This window comes from Rhinichthys klamathensis, unplaced genomic scaffold (assembly GCF_029890125.1).
Source record: "Rhinichthys klamathensis goyatoka isolate OS25496 unplaced genomic scaffold, OSU_Roscu_1.1 h1tg000358l_1, whole genome shotgun sequence".
Taxonomy (NCBI): domain Eukaryota; kingdom Metazoa; phylum Chordata; class Actinopteri; order Cypriniformes; family Leuciscidae; genus Rhinichthys; species Rhinichthys klamathensis.
Window position 1 is genome coordinate 1,331,303 of NW_026606867.1, and position 21,444 is coordinate 1,352,746.

At 39.2% G+C, this 21,444-nt stretch overlaps 1 protein-coding gene across 6 annotated transcripts in view; it reads right to left on the reverse strand.

The window, feature by feature from the left end:
• The window catches only part of usp9 (ubiquitin specific peptidase 9), a 45,508-nt gene that overhangs the window by 2,444 nt on the left and 21,620 nt on the right, over positions 1-21,444 (reverse strand). For 3 of the 6 annotated variants that reach the window (XM_056232925.1, XM_056232926.1, XM_056232924.1), the window contains 31 exons: positions 20,901-21,243; positions 20,452-20,547; positions 20,148-20,359; positions 19,801-20,041; positions 19,508-19,657; positions 17,677-17,797; positions 17,458-17,588; positions 14,655-14,933; positions 13,222-13,347; positions 12,817-12,954; positions 12,550-12,716; positions 11,954-12,062; positions 11,692-11,838; positions 11,454-11,600; positions 11,135-11,342; positions 10,799-11,019; positions 8,833-9,023; positions 8,567-8,740; positions 8,327-8,468; positions 8,029-8,232; positions 7,367-7,922; positions 6,753-6,876; positions 6,437-6,662; positions 6,142-6,271; positions 5,864-6,049; positions 5,236-5,456; positions 4,889-4,977; positions 2,685-2,841; positions 2,376-2,588; positions 1,630-1,737; positions 497-592 (listed from right to left, as the gene is read on the reverse strand). In XM_056232925.1, coding sequence (XP_056088900.1) covers positions 497-592; positions 1,630-1,737; positions 2,376-2,588; positions 2,685-2,841; positions 4,889-4,977; positions 5,236-5,456; positions 5,864-6,049; positions 6,142-6,271; positions 6,437-6,662; positions 6,753-6,876; positions 7,367-7,922; positions 8,029-8,232; positions 8,327-8,468; positions 8,567-8,740; positions 8,833-9,023; positions 10,799-11,019; positions 11,135-11,342; positions 11,454-11,600; positions 11,692-11,838; positions 11,954-12,062; positions 12,550-12,716; positions 12,817-12,954; positions 13,222-13,347; positions 14,655-14,933; positions 17,458-17,588; positions 17,677-17,797; positions 19,508-19,657; positions 19,801-20,041; positions 20,148-20,359; positions 20,452-20,547; positions 20,901-21,243 — 5,653 coding nt within the window. The remainder of the gene's footprint in view (positions 1-496; positions 593-1,629; positions 1,738-2,375; positions 2,589-2,684; positions 2,842-4,888; positions 4,978-5,235; positions 5,457-5,863; positions 6,050-6,141; positions 6,272-6,436; positions 6,663-6,752; positions 6,877-7,366; positions 7,923-8,028; positions 8,233-8,326; positions 8,469-8,566; positions 8,741-8,832; positions 9,024-10,798; positions 11,020-11,134; positions 11,343-11,453; positions 11,601-11,691; positions 11,839-11,953; positions 12,063-12,549; positions 12,717-12,816; positions 12,955-13,221; positions 13,348-14,654; positions 14,934-17,457; positions 17,589-17,676; positions 17,798-19,507; positions 19,658-19,800; positions 20,042-20,147; positions 20,360-20,451; positions 20,548-20,900; positions 21,244-21,444) is intronic. The other 3 variants (XM_056232929.1, XM_056232930.1, XM_056232928.1) reach the window with 1 other exon arrangement.

A 21,444-nucleotide genomic window follows, 5' to 3' on the forward strand; every position in this document is an offset into this window, starting at 1 on the left:
TTAAAGCAAAGGTTCTGTTCTTTGTTTTGATGTACTGTATTCTGATATTCATTTAGCAACATATTCTGGGGGCCATGAAATTTTGTGAAAATGATCAAATGCTGGGGCTGACTGGCAACTTAAAAAAAAACCCCCGCTGGCTGAAAAAAAAAAAAAAAAAAAAAAATTGTAATATTTCACAATTACCGTTTGTACTGTATTTGATCAAATGAATGCAGTCTTGATGAAAATTATAGACTAAAACTTCAGTTAAAATCTTTAGCCATCTGATATTAAATCCAATAACAGTCTTTCAAATCAAGAGGGGCGTTGAGTGCCTTTTTTAGGTGAGGTACCATTATGAAAAAAAAAAGAAGAAAAAAAAAAATCACAACATGGGTTTGCAGTGAAGAAAGCTTATGAAAGTCTTCCATCTAGTCCTTTCAGTTCACATACATTGCATATACACAGTTTAAAAGATGACTAGTAAGAAATTCGTGTGACTAAAGCTCAGTACCTGTTGAAACTTTGTGCCTGGAGAGTGAGGGTACAGAGCAGTGTCCTCTGGGGGAGAAGGGTCCTGCTCTTCAAGGGCCTCCTGCTCATCAGGCTCCTAAAACAACCATCATAAATGAAATTATGCACTAGATTTCAATTATGCGTTTTTTGATTAAATACAAAATGATTCTTTGGTTTGGTTTCTTTAATACTACGTAACCAGGGATGTGAGTGAATAAAGTCCTCTATAGAGAGTCCCTTACATGTTAAACATGCAAAGCCAATATAATGGCTCAGGGTTTATATGTTTGATTTAGATCAGGGATGGGCAACTTTAGTCCAGGAGGGCCACTGTCCTGCAGTGAGTTTAGCTCCAACCCTAATCAAACATACCTGAACCAGCCAATCAATGTTTGAAGGGTTACTAGAAAGCAACAGGCAGGTGAGTTTTTATCAGGGTTGGAGCAAATCTCTGCAGGACAGTGGCCCTCCAGGACTGACGTTGCCCATCCCTGATTTAGAATGCAAATAACTTGGAACACTGTACTACTCAGACATAATTAAATTGAATGACAGATGAGAGAACACCATAAACGGACAACACATACCAAGCACTCCTATACTTCGATTTTACTGAAATTGTTTTCCAAACTAAAAGGAAGCTTCCGATGACAGGAATTTGCACATGGATGACAAATTACAAAAGCTTCTCTTGAACATAGAGCTCTTCCCCCATGAGAGTTAATCATCAGAATTGGATATAAAACTAACCAAATTTGCAGTCATACAAAAGCTTCTTAATAGTGCCGGAACGTTTTCAGATCAGATGACCAGAACGATATCACATCTCCAAAAGAAATTAAAAGAAGACTCAAACTAAACAAAAAAAAACACCACCAGACACAAAGATTACCTCCAACTCATCTGTACACTATAGCCAAGGCTTAGAGTTTTCGAACACTTAGTTACCACATTAAGACTTGTAGTTGGGTAGAAAGAAACAGTTTGGACACACTGAGATGAGGACGAAATAACAGTTGATTCAGAGTTGTTTTTGAGGTAGGTGGAAGATGGTTCTGTCTACATCACGCCCTGTGAACATCAAAAAGTTACGCAGATGGCACCAGTGTGGCCGGGCCATACGAGTCTTACGGTGTGCTGTTGTTGGCCTGTCACTTCCCCTGGCAAAAGTTGCTGTGTCGAGGACGGGTTCCGGCCAGCGTCCTCTTCAGATACCACCTCGTGCTTCGTTAAGTGACACTATTTTGAAATGGCAGTTAATATTGTACACTTAAAACAAATTATGCATATATGGCTGTATACATTTAACATTTGTGGTAATTTGCTATTCATCATTAAACTGGATTTGATTAAGCGAGCGCTTTAGTTTCGCAAATTAATAGAAAGTCTTTAAAAAAAAAATCTATGACATGAAATCAAGCATAACTATAATGAAACTTAAATTTATGAAAATATCAGAAGCATTTATAATTGCTTTGCATTAGAAAAAAACAAATAAACCTGGAAATAAAAATGTCGAAAACTCAAAGCCCTACCTATAGTTAAACATGGCTATTTAGCACTCAAAACATTTCTAGATTAGCAAAGACTCTTTTCAAAATACTTTTCACAATTATTTTCCAAAAATTTAAATGTTTGATATGTGTGCCAGCCCATCATTATACAGTCATAGTGTGATTTAAGTGCTGATTTCGGAAGAAAACGTTTTTTTTCTGAAAGGGGTTCTCTAAAAGGCAATCATGCAAAAATTAAAACAAAAGTAATTATTAAAAAGTCTGACTAATAGGCAAAGCACACATGCATGATTACAATTTTTAAACTAAATATACTGGCACTAATTCTTCAGACAATGAGGGGTGGCCTGAGCCAACACATACCTCCTCTGGGCACAACTCGCAGGCCTTGGCTAAAGTCATACGGGCACTGTGGGAGCGCTCCAGGAAGTATCCATTGGAAGTCTCATTGCTCTGAACAGGAGGGGACCAGTTGTTATACGTGTACTGGGTATTGCCAGTGTACGGTCTTCGTTCCAGCTCGTCACCAAGCCACTCCACTGCCCATGTCCACTTCCTCTTTAAATCACCATTGCTCTGGAACAGGCAAAACAACCAGTTTTTGCATATTCCAAACCATAAAACAAACCCATCCAAGTGCACAGTTTTTTATTCTTATGCAGTTGTTCTCACCTGGAGAATCTGATAGGCCACTGAGCAGTTGCTGAAAAGAGCCACCATGCATTTGATACACTGATAAGCTCTCTTTTGGTAGTGGTTTTTGGAGCGCTGAATGGTGTCAAAAAGCCCATCACGGTCATCAGGGATTCCCTTCAGCACATTGTGGATCCTAACAAACCATAAAGAAAAGGAGCAGCGAAAGACATTATTTTGTGATCATGAATTTCATTCACCCATGGATGTAAAAAGATGCATTCAAGAGTTCCTACTAGGGATGTGAATTTCTGCCAAAAATGACATTCGAAAATCGAGGAGCAAAAGTCGATTATCGTTAAAAAAAAAAAAAAAAAAAAAACGCACACTCACAATGACAGAAAGGGAGGCCAATTTCATCTTTAGCGATTTGTCATCAAACAAACTGTTTATTATTCGCACAATTAACATGTTTTCGTCGTTTTTTTAACATACCGGTAGTTAACATAGAAGAAAAAAATAAGCACGACAGTCCGTTTTTGCATCGCCTAACCAGATGCTCGTTAGATAAAAAAAATAATGTCATAATGATTTTATGCAAACCTGCCTTGTTACTGCAAAAGCCTACTTTTTAAACAAATTAGTTTCAATCAAAACTATTCGTGTGATGCCACTGCGCAATACACACATTACCGCGGGTGGTAATGTGTTCATTTCATAAACTGTGGACAATGGTAGCTTATTTAATGTAGCCTATAAATGAATGTATATGTCCAAAAAAAAGGATAATGTCAACATACTTGTAGTGCTATCGTCGAGTAATAATCTGTTTGGTTGTAAAATGTATTACCTGAATGAAATGAACTAGAATGTATCGTCCTGTGGAATCATTCATTCACAGACATCATACGAAGATGTTCAACTAGATCTTCATCGCTGGCAAAAATATGATGCATTTGCAGATTTGCTTTCACTAGACTAAACTGTAAGTCCACGGCCACTTCATCCAACGCTCTTGATGTTCTTAAATCTTCCTGTTACGACTCCGTGTTGAGTGTGAATTGGCTTTATGCACAGCTTCACTACTTCCTGAACTTCAGCCAGCCCTTTGTTTCCTGTCTGTCATTATTGGACAAACTGATTAATCCAGGTGTGCCTGGCCTCAATAACAATAATCAGGCACACCTGGATTAATCAGTTTGTCCAATAATGGCAGACAGGAAACAAAGGGCTGGCTGAAGTTCAGGAAGTAGTGAAGCTGTGCATAAAGCCTATTGAAAGCGCTCCAGACGATTCAGTGCGCGAGGAACTGAACAGATCATTCAAACTGAACTGAGCGAACCGATTTAGACAGATCTGCCAACTTGTTTGATGAAGTCTTTGAACAGAATCGACTCAAGAGTGATTCATTTGTGAATGGAGCATCGCTCATGCCCATAAAAAAGACAGCGCGCTTGGAATAAACTACGCATTTAACAACATGTATTGCATTAAAATAAAGTAACGAGAGGAACGTCGCCCAACGTAGTGAAGTAAATGTAGCCGCCTACTTTGTTACTACCATAGACGGTTACTACCATAGACGGTTACTACCATAGACGGTTACTACCATAGACAGTAAACGTTAGTCTATCCACCTCTGCTGGGCGCAGTTAACGGTCACGACAATGCTCTTCTTCTGTTGTTTGTTTACACTATGTATAAAACACTGGTATCCTAGATCGCGCAGGAGGGGGTTTCATTCATGTTAGTGACACCTTGTGTAAGGAAAATACCCTGCTGCGCGATCTGTGACAGTAGGCGCGCCGTCAATTATGTCACATTGGAATTGCGCGAAAATGTAACGATATTCGAATAAGCAATTGTATGATAGAATTTCGAACGCAGTTCGACTATTCGAAGATCGCGACTCATCCCTAGTTCCTACACATAACTTTTTTTGAATTCTCTGTAGATATTTTGGACCATATTTAACATCTGATAAATGGTTTTAATTCCAACTGTTAACATGCATGTTATATTCTGACCATCTCACACAAAAAAACCTGCTTGTATGACTTTATATTGTCGAAAACAGAAAGGGGGCAATAGACTGGAAACTATTTTTTCTATATCATCTAGACCTGGAAATAAATCAAATTCCATACTTTTTCATAATGCATAGGAAACCAGTTTTTGCTGTACATTGGTTTATATAAAAGGAATTTGCTAAAGATGAAATAACAGTAGAAATGCAGACTGACCTGTGAGTCTGCCATGAGTCCTCAATAAATAAGATCTGGAGGAGCAAGTCCAGGTAAGGCCTTAACTCATAGGTGTATGAATATGCCACCTACGCAAAAAAAACATTGACGTTAATTAATATCTCCAGAAATGTAAAAAAATAAATAAATAAATAAATAAATTCAGAACGATCATCCAAACAGACATTTTGAATCTAATTGACTCAAATGACTAACAGAAGAAAAAACAGCTAAAATAACTAAGGCATGCTTTCAACACTTATCAAAACTTGAATATTAAATTGATGAACTAACTCGCAACTAATCACCACCAGCTATACCGTGCTTGTCTTTCAGAAGTTGCTCACCTGCCACAGTAGTTCACTAAGCACAGTGGAAGAAAACTGAGGGTTCTCCCAACAGCAGAATCTTAGCAGTTTGATAGTGTCCTCTGAGTTACTGCAGTCTTCGATAATCTTCTTTACATAACTGGTGCGCACAAACAAAATGTCCACCACCAGCTGCTGCAGAGGCATGATGGGAGCAGTGATGTTGGGGTCTCCATATGGGTTTGGCAGGGGAGGGTTACCTAAAAATGTCAAGATTAGGAAATGTCAGCTCATAACCTGGCTGGTGGTCTGGGCGAAAGTGGAGAAAAACATTCTTTGTGAATGCAAATATTTAAATCCGTATCAACAGATCAAACTACTCTAAACACTATGGAACAATGGCAAAACCATGTATTTGATATTTGCATGACAATAAAAATAAATAAATAAGATAATGGTGCAGATCTGTTTGACTGTAAATGCCCTCAGCTCCAAGCAATGCCAACCTGGCAGTCATGCCTGGAGATGGCTTTGTGTCAGTCAGGAAGTCCTGAGCAAGGATGAGGATCTTCATTGGGCAATGGGGACCGAAACTACATGTGAAAGCCTACAGACCATTTTGTTATCAGATTACAAACATTTGGTAGCAAGGTATAAAACTCATTACCGTTGATTGATGACTGCATACGTGATGTCACATCACAGCAGCGAACCAGCTGTGAGACAACAGTATAGAGCTTTCCCAGCTCAGCATACTGGTACTTAATTGGAGGGCCAGGACCCTCGTCCAGGGCCACAAGCATGAAGTTGGCTGGTACCCCAAGCTTCAACAGCTGCGTCTTCTCTGCCAAGCCTGAGTGAACGAAATGAAGAGTGAGACAGGACAGCACTGTAGCATGCAAGTCTGCATGGATGAAGACCGTAAGGCTGGCAATTGCTCCTTACCAAGGTTGGCATACATGACGAAAAGGTTGAAGTACTGCTGCAGATGACGGCCATGCTCAGACACTTCCCTTCTCAGCAGATTAAGTACGGCACGGAACAAGTGCTCACTTAGACTTAAATTATCACAGCCCTGAGACAAAAGGACAAAAAACGTAAATGTACAAGAACCTATGGGCCGAGTTGCCACACCAAGTTGCGAAAGTCAGGTATCCACAGATATTTTTAGATTTTCCATGAATGCACATAAGCCTGTATAGAGACTGAAATGAATGCTAACTAGACTGAAAAGATGTACCTGACTTGAAGGACCAGGTGAGGCAATCGGTGAAGGGCAGGGTCCATCTTGCAATGAGAAATGTGCAATGAATACGATGAGTTTGGAAAAAGCCCCTCGGACCTCTGCACTGGGGCACTCAAGCAGGTACTCAGAGAAGCGGTTTGGATATGCAAAGAGGACATTGTGTGCAAACCAGTAACGCACATTCTTACTATGTCGCAGCAAGATGCAAAGAGCATCATACCTGAAAAAAACAAAAAACATTGATAAACAAGGATCAACTAACTGTTGAAGAACACATGCAAATATGTGCCTGATACACACACACGCTTACCAATCGCTAGCAGGGCCACGGACTACTTTCTTGGTATGGAATCCAGTACTGAAGAGAAATCTAGCAGCAAGCTGTATACTAATCATAGCCATTTCTTCTGCTTCAGGCAAAAGGTGGTCTTGACCTAAAAGATAAAATATTCAAATACTGATGGATAAGAGAACAAAAACCTCTGCAAAATACTGAATCTAATGCCAAATTTACACTGCAGAGAAGTGGAGGAACAAACATGCTTCTGAAAGTGGTATTTGGGTGTATTTACACAGACTGTTTAATGTTGCTAAGAGGTGATATAAGTGCATTTGCACAGTAATAACAACTATACGTCTTAGACGCTTGCATCTTTTGCAGCGACTCTTTAAAAAAAAACGCGTCTCGAGTTTTTTTCCCCCCATTCCACTGCCCGTGTCCTGCGTTTTTCAAAGCAAAAATGCATTGTGTGAATAGCCCCTAATGCATATCAGAGGACTTTTGTCCAGCACATATACCATTGTTCAAAAGTTTGGGGTCAATTAGATTTTGTTTTTCTTTTGAAAGAATTAAATTGCTCAAGTGACAGCCCTAATCCCATCTACAACAGAAGAGAACAAAGCAAGGTCGATGGCTGGATTTACCTGGCGGTGAGTTCAAGTACACACTGTTACAGGTCAGCAGTTTCCTGATGAACTGGAAGTACTCCAAGCTGTACTGCATACGGTTGTGCATAAACTGCACATTCTGTTTGCGCACACTGCGTTCGATAGCAGAGGGCATCTTCACCTGATGAGGTTTGCTGGTCACTGTGAGCTCAGTGATGTATTTAACCAGCTCACTGTCCTTGTCTAATGTGTCCATTCGCTCATAAAAGAGGATGTAGGCGTTCCACCAGCGCTTCTGCCGCCTGTAGGACATGCGTTTCATCATGTGGTCAAAAACCTCGCCCATGTACTCTCCACCAAAGCACTGGTTCTTCATCTCCTCGTCGTCATCCATCTTGCATTCGGTGACATCACCATCGTCAAACTTGTACCAACGGTTCCTTTCTCCCTCACCACCACTGCCGTTCCTCTGAATGATGTAGGAGTAATAATGACCTCCACTAGCCTGGCCTGAGTGGACCAGCACTCCCACTAAACGATAACGAGAGCTACAGGGGGGTTCCGGCTCTGACGGCTCATTCTGCTGGATCACCTGGTGCCATAAAGATTCTCCAGTTATGTAAAAAATATTCCCAAATCACATTTATTTGAATTAGACATAGCTTACAGACCAAAGAAAGACCATGTTGGTGTAATACCTGGTTTTCTGGGTGCACATCAGACCCCTCCAGCTTAGCTACTCCAGCTACTGTGTAGGGCTCCATATCTAATTCCCGTGGGAACTCAAAGTAGTCATTGAACTTAATGGCACACTCTCGTTCCCAGTCATAATCAAAGCGTTTCAGCTGGATGGCCAGCACTGGAGGAAGCTTCTTAATGAGCAAACGTTTCACTGTGTCCACCTGCCACAAAGACATCACCACCTTGAGCTTAATATGGCGTTCTCTTAAATCAACGATAAAAGACATCAAAGATAATTTAAAATGGAAAATGCACCTTCTTGTTGCACTTTTCACAGTGGTAGGCATTTGCACCCTCAAGCAAGTCTCCTTTTACATACTGCTCCATAGAATCAAGGAGATTTTGATGGTTTCTGATATCTACATTCAACGTCGTAAACGATTCCTCACATTCATATCTGAAAAGACAGTATGGAGTGTTTCATTGAGACACAAAGGATCTAGTAAGGGAAAAAACAAAGTCCTAACAAATCACAGTATTAGATTTCTGATGTACCTGTGAGGACAACCCTGACATATTTTCTGGTCAGCAAAAGAGCCACCCAGTATTTTGCTCAGCATGGCAGGGTGACCCAGTGCTTTCAAAGCCTCGTCTAAACTGTCCACCAGTGAGTTGAAAAACTCCAGAGCATCATGCTGTTCCCTCAGATTGACTGGTTCACCCCACAACCTGCAGAGAGAGGAAGAGACGAAGAGACCAGTTTAGAGAGTCGCATATTGTCCTGTAGCCTTATAAGAAAGGAAAACAGAGGGAGAACTTACCGAAACTGCTTCCAGAAACCCCTAGGCACGTAGTATTGCAATCTGGAGGCAGCCAAGTGTCCAAAAATGACCTGCAACTGCCGAAGAACCCCAATGTTGTATTCCTTCCTGTCCTCTGACTTACCGAGAGAAGGTTTGTCTTCAAACTGGTGCTGATAGCCAAACACCTCATCCCGGGGATCCACATTACTCTGCAAAATTAAAGCAAGATTTTCAGTAAATTGAAGTAACTTCCATTGCGATATGATTAAAACAGAGATCTTTTGTAAAAATGCCCTCAGCTCCAGGGAATAGCAACAGGGCATACACCCTGGAGATGGCTATATTTGTCAGTCACTTGGTACTGAGAAAGGATGATCATCATCACTGGGCAGTTCAACAATTAAACAAGTACAACGCAATTTTAATGGCATGAACATACAATAGAAACTGAAGACACAATCTCTCTTGGAGCAGTCCACAAAGTGTGCTTCTAAAACAACAAGTGCAAGAGATGTAAGCACTCTCTGGATTATTAAAGCTCACACCTGAGCTTAATTATGAGAAGTGAAATGAGAAGCCACACCCCTCCATCTGAGCTGTTCCCAAGGCAATATGAATCCCAATTTTATTCACCATGATTTGGACAGAAGTTAATGGTCCATTACACATTTCTATGGTTCAAAATTAAATGCAATGTTGTTGCAATTTTTGTTGTTCAGTGTTTATTGTCAGCTAAAACCATTAATTATATTATTGAAACTATAAGTATTAGATGTATGTTGAAATGTTGAAGTACTTTTGGGCCGCTTACACAACACCGTTTTCAACTAAAAACGTAAAACTTTTCATACTATTTGGGCTTTCATTTACACGACAACGACAAACGCACGAAAAACTACAAAAACACAATTTGGTGAAAATGGTGATGTCATGCGCATGATTATTATGCGTTCAGTCTATATGTGCGTTGTGTTTCTTTTTTCCCCATAAATCAAAACGTAAATTCATGTCCTATTTACACTTAATGTTGTCACATTTTCCTGGTAAAATAAACATTACATCAAGAAAAAAAAGATAACAAACCACATACACAACAAGGGCTATTCTGTATTATTACATTGAGAGAGTAATTAATGTTCTATTTAAGTATACATCTCATCCAGTAAGTGTTTTTAAAGCATTTTTACAATCATTCCAAAATAATAACTAAAGGCAGAAAACAAGAGTAATGTTGAGTAAACAACACAAGCATACAGTGAATCAAAAGTTATCCAGGGATAATGCAATGATGTATAGTGTGTTTAAATACATTTGTTTAGCTGACCACCATAAGTGTCCATTTGTTTATTCTGAAACCACTCAGTGCTCAAATCTTTAGCTCCGCCCACAGCACGCCTCCAGGAGCTTGACCGTTTTCGGAAAGAATCGGTACAGCTGTATGTGTCTTATAAATCTGATAAAACTAAAGACTCTTCGGAGATATGAAGGATGCAATACTATACAAGTACTCAAGATTAACATGAGATTGGCAGAAACTGTGTGTGTTATGTACTCTTTAAAAAATATGTAAAAAGCCAAGTAAAAAAGACAAAAGCACATCAAATTACTAAAAAATATTAAAAAATGTAAAAAGCCAATTCAAAATTAATAAAAAACAATGGTATATAAATAATACTAAAATAACACTGAAGCACTTTTTAATCTTCAACACTTTATATGGACCAAAAGTGAACTGAGTAAATTGCATTCACACTATCCATTGAAAGTGAATTAAAATATGTAATGGCCAAAAATATAGAATCTCTAAAATTTGAAAATCAAATGAACCTTAAACACTTTGCATCCGCACTGTGTTATTTAAGTGAACCATACTAGGACCATATCTAGAGATATTTGTTTTGCATAATAGGGGTCTATGTTTGTTCGAAGCATTCACATAAAGGCTAAAATTCTCATGAACTGAATGAACCATGTTAGGCAGTACCTCATTATCTTGCTTCTCGTCTCCAGACATATCATCATCCACATCGCTGCCAGTGCCTTCGATGGCCAGGATGCCATCCCTGATTGGGGGAATCATGTAAAGCTGCTGGATAACTGAGTTCATGTAGCAAGTCGCACCTGCATTTTTCAGACCCACAAACCCCTTGGTGGGCCGTGGGCCAACTGGTGGCAAATATTCCCATTCTGTAAGTGGTTCACAACCTGAAGATGCATAAAAAAAAAAAAAAAAGTAAATAACTGCATATATGATGAGTTGACTGCACTGTTTCTAGGAATCAGAATATGCTGCACTTCTTTCTAATATTTGCACACACACCTAAATAGTACATATCAGTTAGTGTGTCCACAATCTGCTTGAGATTTCGCACACATCCAACGGCAAGTGCAACCAGCAGTTCAAAGCCAGCAGTGATGGTGGCTGGGGTGCTACACACAGGTATGGCCTGTTCAGTGGGGAATTCTCCACTCTTCATGTATTGCAGGTACACATTAGATGCTGGGAATAGGAAGTCATCCATTAACTCCTATAAAGAGTTTGTACAAAGAAGAGGAAAATCAATTAGTTTTGACACGATGCAGCCACAAATAGGCATTTTTTTGTTTTTTTGTCATTTAAAAATGGCCAAGGAGATTACCTTGATGAGACTAGCACCTCCTTTTTCACAGCCAATGTAGAACTTCTTCTCTGGGGTCTGGAAAGCCAGTAGCTCTTTTGTGACACCAATATGACCTTCCAAAATGGTCTCCTCAACCCCAGGATCCCCAGTCCTCTTCACTTCATCCTAAAAATAAAGGGAGACAAGACTCAAAATTAACACACTAAAGTTTGCTTTTGTTTTAATTCTAAAAAGAAGTTTAAGTAAATGAACATACCCGGATTCGCTTTAACCAATCAATCTCATTGTTTAAGAGAACTTCTGCATTAGGAAGATTAATGTTGCTGTTATATGCATAGTTGAGTAAGTGCCTTAGAAGAGTGAAGTAATCAGCAGCGTGCTTTGCCCGCTCTTTTGCAGTGCTCTGGAACACAAATGGATACAGAGAACTATAAATCATGAGATGTTCTGAATTAGCAAAAAAAAGGAAACATTTTAATCTTCCAGCTTTGTCCCAGAGAAATATGAAAGACACTTACACCTAAAACTGTGAAGAGAAGGGTGATGAAGAACAGAAGAGGCCTATGGCCCATACAACATCGGGTGGCCATGAGGAAGAACTGTTCTTGGGACATTTGACGAACAGACCTAGGAGCAAACATCAGAATGTATTAGCTATGAATTTTACGAAATTGTTGATTTGTCTCTAAACCACATATCATACTTGATAAAATTACAGAAATCAGTTTCCAACTGATTTTCCAAATCCGGTTACAAAAATTTCAAAATCTTAATTTCAAGTTCATACTCTGAATTCCTCACTGAGCATTGGTGAGCTCTGTCTTTAGTTTCATAGTCAATTTTAAATTTTCAGTTAAATTTCTTGACATTATGTAAATAAGTTACTAATAAATTACACAATTAAATAAAAAATAAAGATTTAAGGATTTTACAATTCAGACACTCAATTTTAAAATAAACATTTCTGAAAGTCTAGTATAATATTTTATAAAAAATAAAATAAAGCATATTTATTTTATTTTAAAAAGTCATAAATGTCAAAAGGAACAGCATGACTGAAATGGCCCAAGCACACTACCCAATGAAAGTTTAAAAGATGTCTACGATAACTCACTTGCTCTGGCAGTGCAGCAGCAGATCTATAATGAAGGTCTGCCAGGCCTTTTCTTTGCTAAGTGCATCTAGTGCAGTGGGCATAAGAGCGAAACACAGGGTCATGACTTCCAGAGCTTCACAGCACACCTGCTCGTCTTCTGCATCCGGCTCATTGCCAGCATTGGTCTGCGGGAGATCACACATAACAGGCGTAAATATTGAGTCTGATTCTTATCAATCAATCAATCACACATAGGGGTGCTTCAATACAGATAAGAACTAGAACCTTCTCATAGATCTTGCTGATCTCCTCATTAGAACTGAAGACGTGCTGAACAGAGCCGCAGCCAGAAGCCCAGACTATCTTCTGAACTGCTCGAATGACACAGATATCTGGGATATACTTGGAGGCCTGGAAGAAGTTCTAGGTACAGGAATAGAAGGACAAACTTTGAAAACTGAGCCTGAAACATGAGGCATTTCCCTTGTAAATATCTTTTGTCACATTCAAAGAAAAGGAGAGGTTCTGACGAAACACTATGCAACCAACAATAATAGTACATCTGCTATCCTTTTGATCATAAAATACATTACAGACATTTTTGTCAAGACAGTTGAGGACATTCATTTAAATTGAATGCAAACAAACCAGTTTCTGCAGGCTAAGGTTGTGTGGAGTTGTATAACATACCTCATCCGAGATCTGCTGGGCGAGGCGGATTGCCACGTTCCGCAGCATGCATTCGGCGGAGGGGTTAGGGATATTCTGCAGGGCGTTCTGTAGCACTAGAGCCTGGTCATGTGTAGTCTGGTTGATCTATGAATGATTAAAGAAAAAGAGTTATCCTTCAGATTTCAAAAAGAAAACAAACAGAAAATAAATACTGTTCAAAAGTTTGGGTTCTGTCTTTTTTTTAAAGAAATCACTTATACTCACCAAGGCTGTATTTATTTGATCAGAAATACAGTAAAAAAAAATACTGTAAAGTATTATTATAATTTAAAATAACTTGTCTATTTTAATTTATTTTAAAATATTATTTTTTTGTAATTAGTTCTGTGATGGCAAAGCTGAATTTTAATATATATATATATATATATATATATATATATATATATATATAAACGTTGAATGGTAGTGTATATACATGAAATGTATTGTAATGTGTATTTTATAGTGAGATACCCCAATGCCAGCATCATACTGTTTCAGAGGTATAACCACAACACTACAACATTAAGTGCTTAAGTTGTAGCACGAGACTGTAGTGATATAACGGTTTAACAACCCTCTCCGTGCAAAGTTATAATCTGTGAAATACTGTTTACATGCAGCAAACTCTCCCCAACATCAGACATTTTCACATCCTAAAACAAGGACTTAATATCTCAAATCATGTTTTTTAAAGGGATCCTTCATGGCTTGCAAAATGGGCTTTAAATAAAACTTGTCTGTCTATACGGTAGAAAGGCAAAAAAAATTAAAATCAGTGCTACCTGACTAGAGAATACAGAAAAAAGGCTGGCATCTTCATGTAAACGCTTCTGGAGTCTGTGTGAGTTTTCCTCACAAGACACTGTACACCCTTGACATTTATGGAGATACGTCCAAGCCAGCCTGTTTCTAATATGATTGATAAATGTCAGGGAGGCTGAAAGGTTACAGTCTTAAACAGAAATGAAACGCTCAGTACTGAACCTATAAAATCCACTGAATCAACACCACTCAGTAGGAAACACTTTACTTACTTGCAGTGTTTGCAACAGAATTATGTTTTTGCAATAAAACACCATCCCCCCATACTTGGTCCCAACTACAAACTATGGCTGTGCCAAGTGCAAATTTCTGAGATGCAGTACTGGACAAGAGTGTAAAAAGTGACAGCAGGTTCCCTCTCTCGTGTTTTCGGCAGTTTTAAAGTCCAAATATGATATTGCAGTGTTTTTTAATTGTGTCCCTTGTAAAAAATTTCAAGATTAAAACAAGATTATAAAGTCTTTTTTTTCTGATGTTAAAGATGTTTTCTTTTCTGTAAAGTAATAGTCACTGAAGGTATTGTGCTTATACTTCTGCAACACCTTCCTTAAAAGGAACAGTTAAGAGCTCAAGCAAGGGCAACTTACAGGAGATACAGGGATAGTCCCCTCCACCACAGGCTGGCAGGCCTCCGCCACAGACTTCACATGGCCAAAGCCTACAGCTGTGAGCAGCAGTTTGGCTATTTTTAGTGCGTTGAGATAAGCTCCCCGCCGGGTCTCCATGTCAGCATTTGGCAGGAAGTTATTTCTGGTGAGCATGCTCAAAACAAGTGGCAGACCACCACTCTTCAAGAAGTTGTACTGGAAGTCACTAGCATCCTCACCCAACGTCCCACTGGCAGGCATGAGCAAGGCGTACACCACCTGAGGTACACAGAGACATTGTGCATATCAAAGACTCATGCCAAACACACAAAAAAAAGCCTTTTGGGCAGTGCTGTTATTGCAACTAATACTAAAACTATTAAATATTGTTATTGTTAATTAAAATAAAATATAAATATTATTACTTGTCTTGGCAAGTAACAGAAAAAAGATCTAAAATGACTAAAACTGAAATAAAAAAAATGAAGCTAAATATTAATATGAAAAAAATCTTTACTAATTTTATTATTTATGTTACTTTTTTCTTTTTTAGTACACTTAATGTGTATAACTGTTTGCCTGACATTTTGTTTTATTTGTATTATATGCAAACAACAACAACTTTCTATATAATATATTATTGCTATTTGAAAAATAATTGAAAAAAGCATGTATTAAAATTACTATTTTAAAGTAAACAATGAACAATTTTTATATATATATATATATATATATATATATATATTAGTGCTGGGCAACGATTAAAAAATTTAATTGCGATTAATCGCATGATTTCTTGCGATTAATCGCATTGTTACGCGCAATATTGAATAATGAATTCTAAAGTAGTGTATTGCGCACTTTTGATTTAAATGTACTGCTACAAAAGTGCAATAACATGTGGTTTTCAAAAACTTTAAACAAATAAGGTGCTTTTATACCAGCAGTATTCCCTTTACACAGTATCAATAAAATATTTCTTGTAAATCTCAACTTAAACATTAACGTAATCAAATCAAATATTTAAAATAAGCTATTTGCCACTGCCAGGGCATTAACTTTTATCTAGCTTGTTAAAAAGAGTCCAGTTTTCTTTTTTTTTCTTTTTTTCTGAACAGGTATCTTGTATCAGGGAGCAGCAGAAACAGTCTAGTCAAAGGGTCATGATCACTACTGCAGATATAAGTCGACCAACGTTACTTCTCTGATAGCAGCTTAGGTTTGGTCATGGCATGCCATGGTTTCCCACGTAAGATTACATTAAACAGAGGTAAAGCCCAATTTATACTTCTGCTCGAACTCACGCTGTAGCTGTGTAGCGCGCGTACCCTGACGTGCATCTCTCCAAAAATGTAACGTCAATTCTACGCGTACTGCAAGGGCTGTGATGGCTAGAACCGCTCCCCGGGTTTCACACTCTCCCTCTGCATGTGTAATTGCGCGTCAACGCGGACAACGACGCAGATTTATAAATGAAAACCAACTATTTAGTCTATAGCGTAGAGGCTCCGGTGTACGTCTGACGCAGAAGTATAAATCAGCCTAGAGTGAGGTGAAGTGGTCGAGCACTGGTGCAGCGACAAGCGGGTGCGTTCCTGTGAAACTGTTGCGGTCATGCTCGGCTCACGCACGCGCCCGCGCGTTGCCGAAGTTGAATTGACTAACTTTTTGTACACGACGCGCAGCACAAATCATTGGAAGAAAGACTGATCCTTGGCTCGCTGTTTGTGAATTTCCAGAATCTAAATAGTTATCAGGACATCAACAGGAGGGAATTCACATGGCAGAGCATCCCCGCTAAACTAAACGCAGGCCTATCAGGTAAAGTTATGTATAATTTTAATTTAAGTTAAAAAGGCTACAGCTGCGTAGCGCACAGAAGCCGTTGCCATGGTTACTATCCATAGAGCGCCTGTCATTCACTCGCGGAGCGCTGTCTCCCTTTCTGTTCACCTGAGAGAACCTGCCAAAGCCTCTCCACTGCTTGTTTGGGTGGGTTATTTGCTGGCTGACCAACATCCCACCCCTCCTGTGATCATGGTTTGACTGTAGGCCTATGTGTATTCAGAGCCAGTGAGCAACGGACTTTCAAAATAATAATAATAAAAAAAAACTGCGTTAACGCGCGATAAAAAAATTGTCGGCATTAATTAATAAATGCGTTAACGCGATAATAACGCGTTAACTTGCCCAGCACTAATATATATATATATATATATATATATATATTCAAAATATTATTAAATACTATAATGGTATACATTATATTAAAATAACCTTGGTAATGTGGTACACATAACCAGGTGTGTCTATAAATGGCTAGTTTCATAAAATATTAGCCGCTTTTCTACCATCGGTGCCAAACCGTTCTAGGTGTTTAACCGTTCCATTCCTTGCCGATCTGGCCCAGCCGGTACGGATCTGGTTTCATTTTCCACTGTGGCAGTCATTGCCTTAGCAACACAACAGTCTACAGACGTATGACATGTAAATAGCAACTGCATTACAAAGGATATTTCTTTAAAAATTTTTATTAACATGCGTTTACTTCGCTAAAATACCACGCTTCGTCAGCTACAGAGGTAGCCAGGCAACAGACGTAGCCAGGCAACAGACAAGTGACCAATCCTGAGTGGCTGCATAACTACACACATTCTACAGGAGAATTCCGGGCCGAGAACGGTTTGTAAACGTGCTTTGCCGAACCAAGCTCAAGTGAAAATATATCTGGAACCGTTCCTTGCAGTTCTTAGAACTGTTCGGCCCGATGGTGGAAAAGCAGCTATTGTCACATTGAACAAACCTCAATCAAGTAAAGCACTTGAGATGGTGACGGCCCAAAGAAACGAGAGTCCAATGTGGGGCTAAGGCTGTTTTCGCCAAGTTTGGCGTGATCCAGACAAATGGCTCGCAGACTTTCCACTGTGGTGTTATCTGGAAAGCAGAAAGTGTAATGAATAGAGACAGCAGATTGGTACAGCTAGTTATCTCAAACATGCATCTAATGAAGCATATAGAGCACCTGGAGGCATGAGCTTCATTAGAACACGAGCTCCATCCCGTAGGAGAGGCATGTTGAGATTACAGCCCAGGTCTGCAACTTGCCAGAGGAAAGAGATGTAGCGCAGGTGCAGCGACATTATCTGAGACAAGAAGAATGAGAGGTTACACTTAAAACTGCCCAACACAAAACAATAAAGGTAGTTATAATAAATGCAGTGATAAATGTAATACCATTTCTGCAACACTTCCAATACACATTACATGGACAATCACCAGGAGCAATGTTGTCAAGTGCCTTTCTCAAGGGCATAGCAAAGGGATGTTTATCTTACAATACACACTTTAATATAATGCATAATAGAATAAATGATGACCAGGGGAGAAGGGATCTGCAACACTGGTGCTGGGTTAGGCTTGACCAACATTCAATGCTTCAAAATGGCTTAAAAGGGTCATTTTTTCCAATTACATTAAAGCTGCAGTCCGCAGTTTTTCCTCTTTGTCACCATCTCTGTTCGAAATCTGCAATTGCAGTCATTCGCGGCATTATCAACTTTACGCGAGTTGTACTTCAACACCCACGACACAGCACGGATGAACACAATGTTTGAGGAGACTGTGAGGCTGTCAGTCACCACGCCGGTGTGGATACTGTCATTCAGAAGCACAGATTATTATTTTTTGGAAGTATGACCAACATAAGAATTTTCACCGGAAAATGTCATCTGAACTAGTAAGAAACATCCACTTTTGTTCTGGTTCTGACATTGCAGTAAATCGCGCTGATTAAATCTAACAATCGCTTATAAGTTATCATATCACGCAAAACAGTGCAAATTATACTTTGTTCTCAAATTGTTAATGTTAACAACGTCAGCATTGCGAGCGTGACTACATGTAATGTCCTTCCGATATTATCCTTGTTTTCGCATGGGCCGGTTGCAGTCTCTTTTTTTCTGTAGCCACTCCGAAGTCCAAACGAAGTCTTTTGCATTTTACAGCGGGTGAATCTGCAGTTGTCACTGGTGATTGTCGTTTGAACCTTTCTGGATCCGCCATCAAATTGATAAGTTTAATTATATCAAGTGCAGTGAGAAAAGGCTATAAATCTCCACCTCCAGCATCCTCACACGCAATATAGCTTATACTAGCCGAGACTCCTTCTTTATGTGTACAGATGTGACGTAATGACGCAAAGACATGCTCGAATCTCCCGCGGAAATCCACCAGTACCACTGGAATTAAAAACATTATTACAAGCTTTCCGTTTTGAATTGAGCTAAGGCAAGCAGATAGTTTTGAACACTGGCTGGTTATGTATTTTCTCAAATATGTATTTTGGATAATTTAAAACCCAAAAAAAGCTACAGACTGCAGCTTTAATCATAATCAAACAGCCACTGTTGCCAAATAGATTCAAAACGTTAAAAGTAAAAAGTAGAACACAAAAATAATCAAGTAACTGAGCTGAATTTTGGATTCTGGCATATGTGCCTCTAAGGTCCGAAGCTGCAGGACAATGTACATCTTGTCTACCGACAATCTTTTTGATCAGAACAAATCAAACAAAAAAGCACCTTCCCAGTTATCATGTGAATTGCATATATATATATATATATATATATATATATATATATATATATATTTTTTTTTTTTTATAACCTATGACTGTCAAAGACAACTTGATGCTTTGGATGATAAAATGTGTTAGGAGGAAGCGCATTCCATTTTTCACCATGTCAGTAACCTAGTAATTTAAGTCACTGCGCTCCCCTTTCAATGTGTAAACATTACCCTAACAACAACAGACAATTTGGCTCAATTATGAGCCTGAACGGCATGATGCTCACCACGCCAGGAAGACAGCTCTCCACTTCAGGGTTTGGCCCATCACTATAGTGATTTCCATGGTTCCCAGGGGAGCCAGTGGAGGAGTCTGAGGAGCTGTCTGGACTGGAAGGCATATTGGCGCTGACCTGGGTGAGCTTGGCTGTAATGAGCTGGAAGAGAGGGAATGAAAAAGTACTCTTGTAAAATATAACAACAGATCATGTTCACACATGCAATTAAATTTAAGGCAACGGTTATATGTGTGAAATTCCTTATTGTGTAAATTGAGAAAAACAGCCAAGCAAATGCCTACAGTTTTGTCTTTGAGGTTTAGCTGCCCAATTAGCTTCCTGTCATCTGCTGGGTCTATGATCTCTCCCCCGATGAAAAGTTCAATCTTGGTGTGCGTGCTGTTCGCCTTTATTCGGTTCAGAATGCAGCGTCGCACAGAACCAATTGTGTCATTGGTATGCGACCAAATATCCAGATCATCAACTTGTCGGCCTTGATTTGGGAAACGCACAACTAGTGTAATATGCTTTCCTCTGAAAGCCCTTAAAGGAAAAGAAGAGTTTGAGAGAGTTTGTTAGAATCTAGTCATGACAGCTAAGCAAAAATAACAATTTAAACTTCATTTATGACAGGGTTTAATGAGTCTACCTAGACATGGGCAGGATGGTCCTCTCCTCATGGTAGTCACTGTCACATTCGGTTATATACTCCCTGAGCACAGTCAGTACTCTCACCATGCGGATGGCCTCCTGTCTGGCACAGTTAATGCTGTCTTTATCTCCGTCCAGCACACACAGGGTGTCATAGGATGCTTTGAGCCGGTCAAAGCAAGACTGAATAAAATCCTCATGGATCTCTACCTGCAAACAGTCATGTGACACATTTTAAAAACACGCTCAAGAGAAACAACATTTATTACACCAAGTGATATGCATCTCCACTAAACTATTACCTGATTGGCTTGTAATTTTGGTCCAAGGTTTGTATAAATCTCTTTAAGCAAGTCAATTGCTCGGCTAGCAATATCATCACTTCCTTGAATCACAACCTATCAATAAAAAAAAGGGAGACGAGAGATGGTTTGAGCTCAGACAGACATTTAGTATTTGGCTAAATTTCATTTAGCTTTAAAACACTAGCAAAATTAGCATTGTTCCCCTGTTGACATTACATTAAAATATACAATTCTGATACATATTGTTCATATTATTGAACATATTATTGAAACCCAGATGTTTCACTTAAGGGCTTTTTTCCAACTTTGCTTCTTGCCATTTACAATACAGTGACAAATTTCAAAATGACCAAAATAACCAAGAGACTAAAGATGAAGACATTATAGGCAGGTAATATCCCAGAACAAGCAGCTCTGAACATACCCATGAAGATCCAACAGCTTACCCTCCACAGGTAATCCAGCCCTATCAGCTCCAAGTCATCCATCATGTACGCCCGGCGTTTTGCCACTAGTTTGCCCTCCCTGCAGTTGACTGCCTTGAAGAATCGTTCAAAGCATTTCATCCCGTTCTCTGTCAGCAGTGAAGGGTCGAGCTGCAGCACATTGTTCTCAAAGAAGTCCTTGTTGATGTCGGGGTCAAGGTCGGGCTCATCCCCCATGAGTTTGGAGTACCATTTGAAGCAGGCCTCCCGATCACACAAGAACACCGCATTCTCTGCCAGGCACTTCCAGATCTGCTTAGCCTGAGGTGCGCAGAGCCAGAGCTGCCCATCTTTTAGTAAAAACCTGAAGGATGAGGGTATTTAGTGATTTGTTAAGAGTCTTTAGAGAGTCTAAGAACTGTCCGTTTTCATAGTAGACCTTTTGGTGCAGACCAAATTCATTTGATGACAAAGTTTGATTGGTGTGAAATCAGTTTTCCTGAACTCAGGTGCACACCAAGAAACTGTCTGTTCCTTGGTGTACAAAAATACTGACATTTATGAC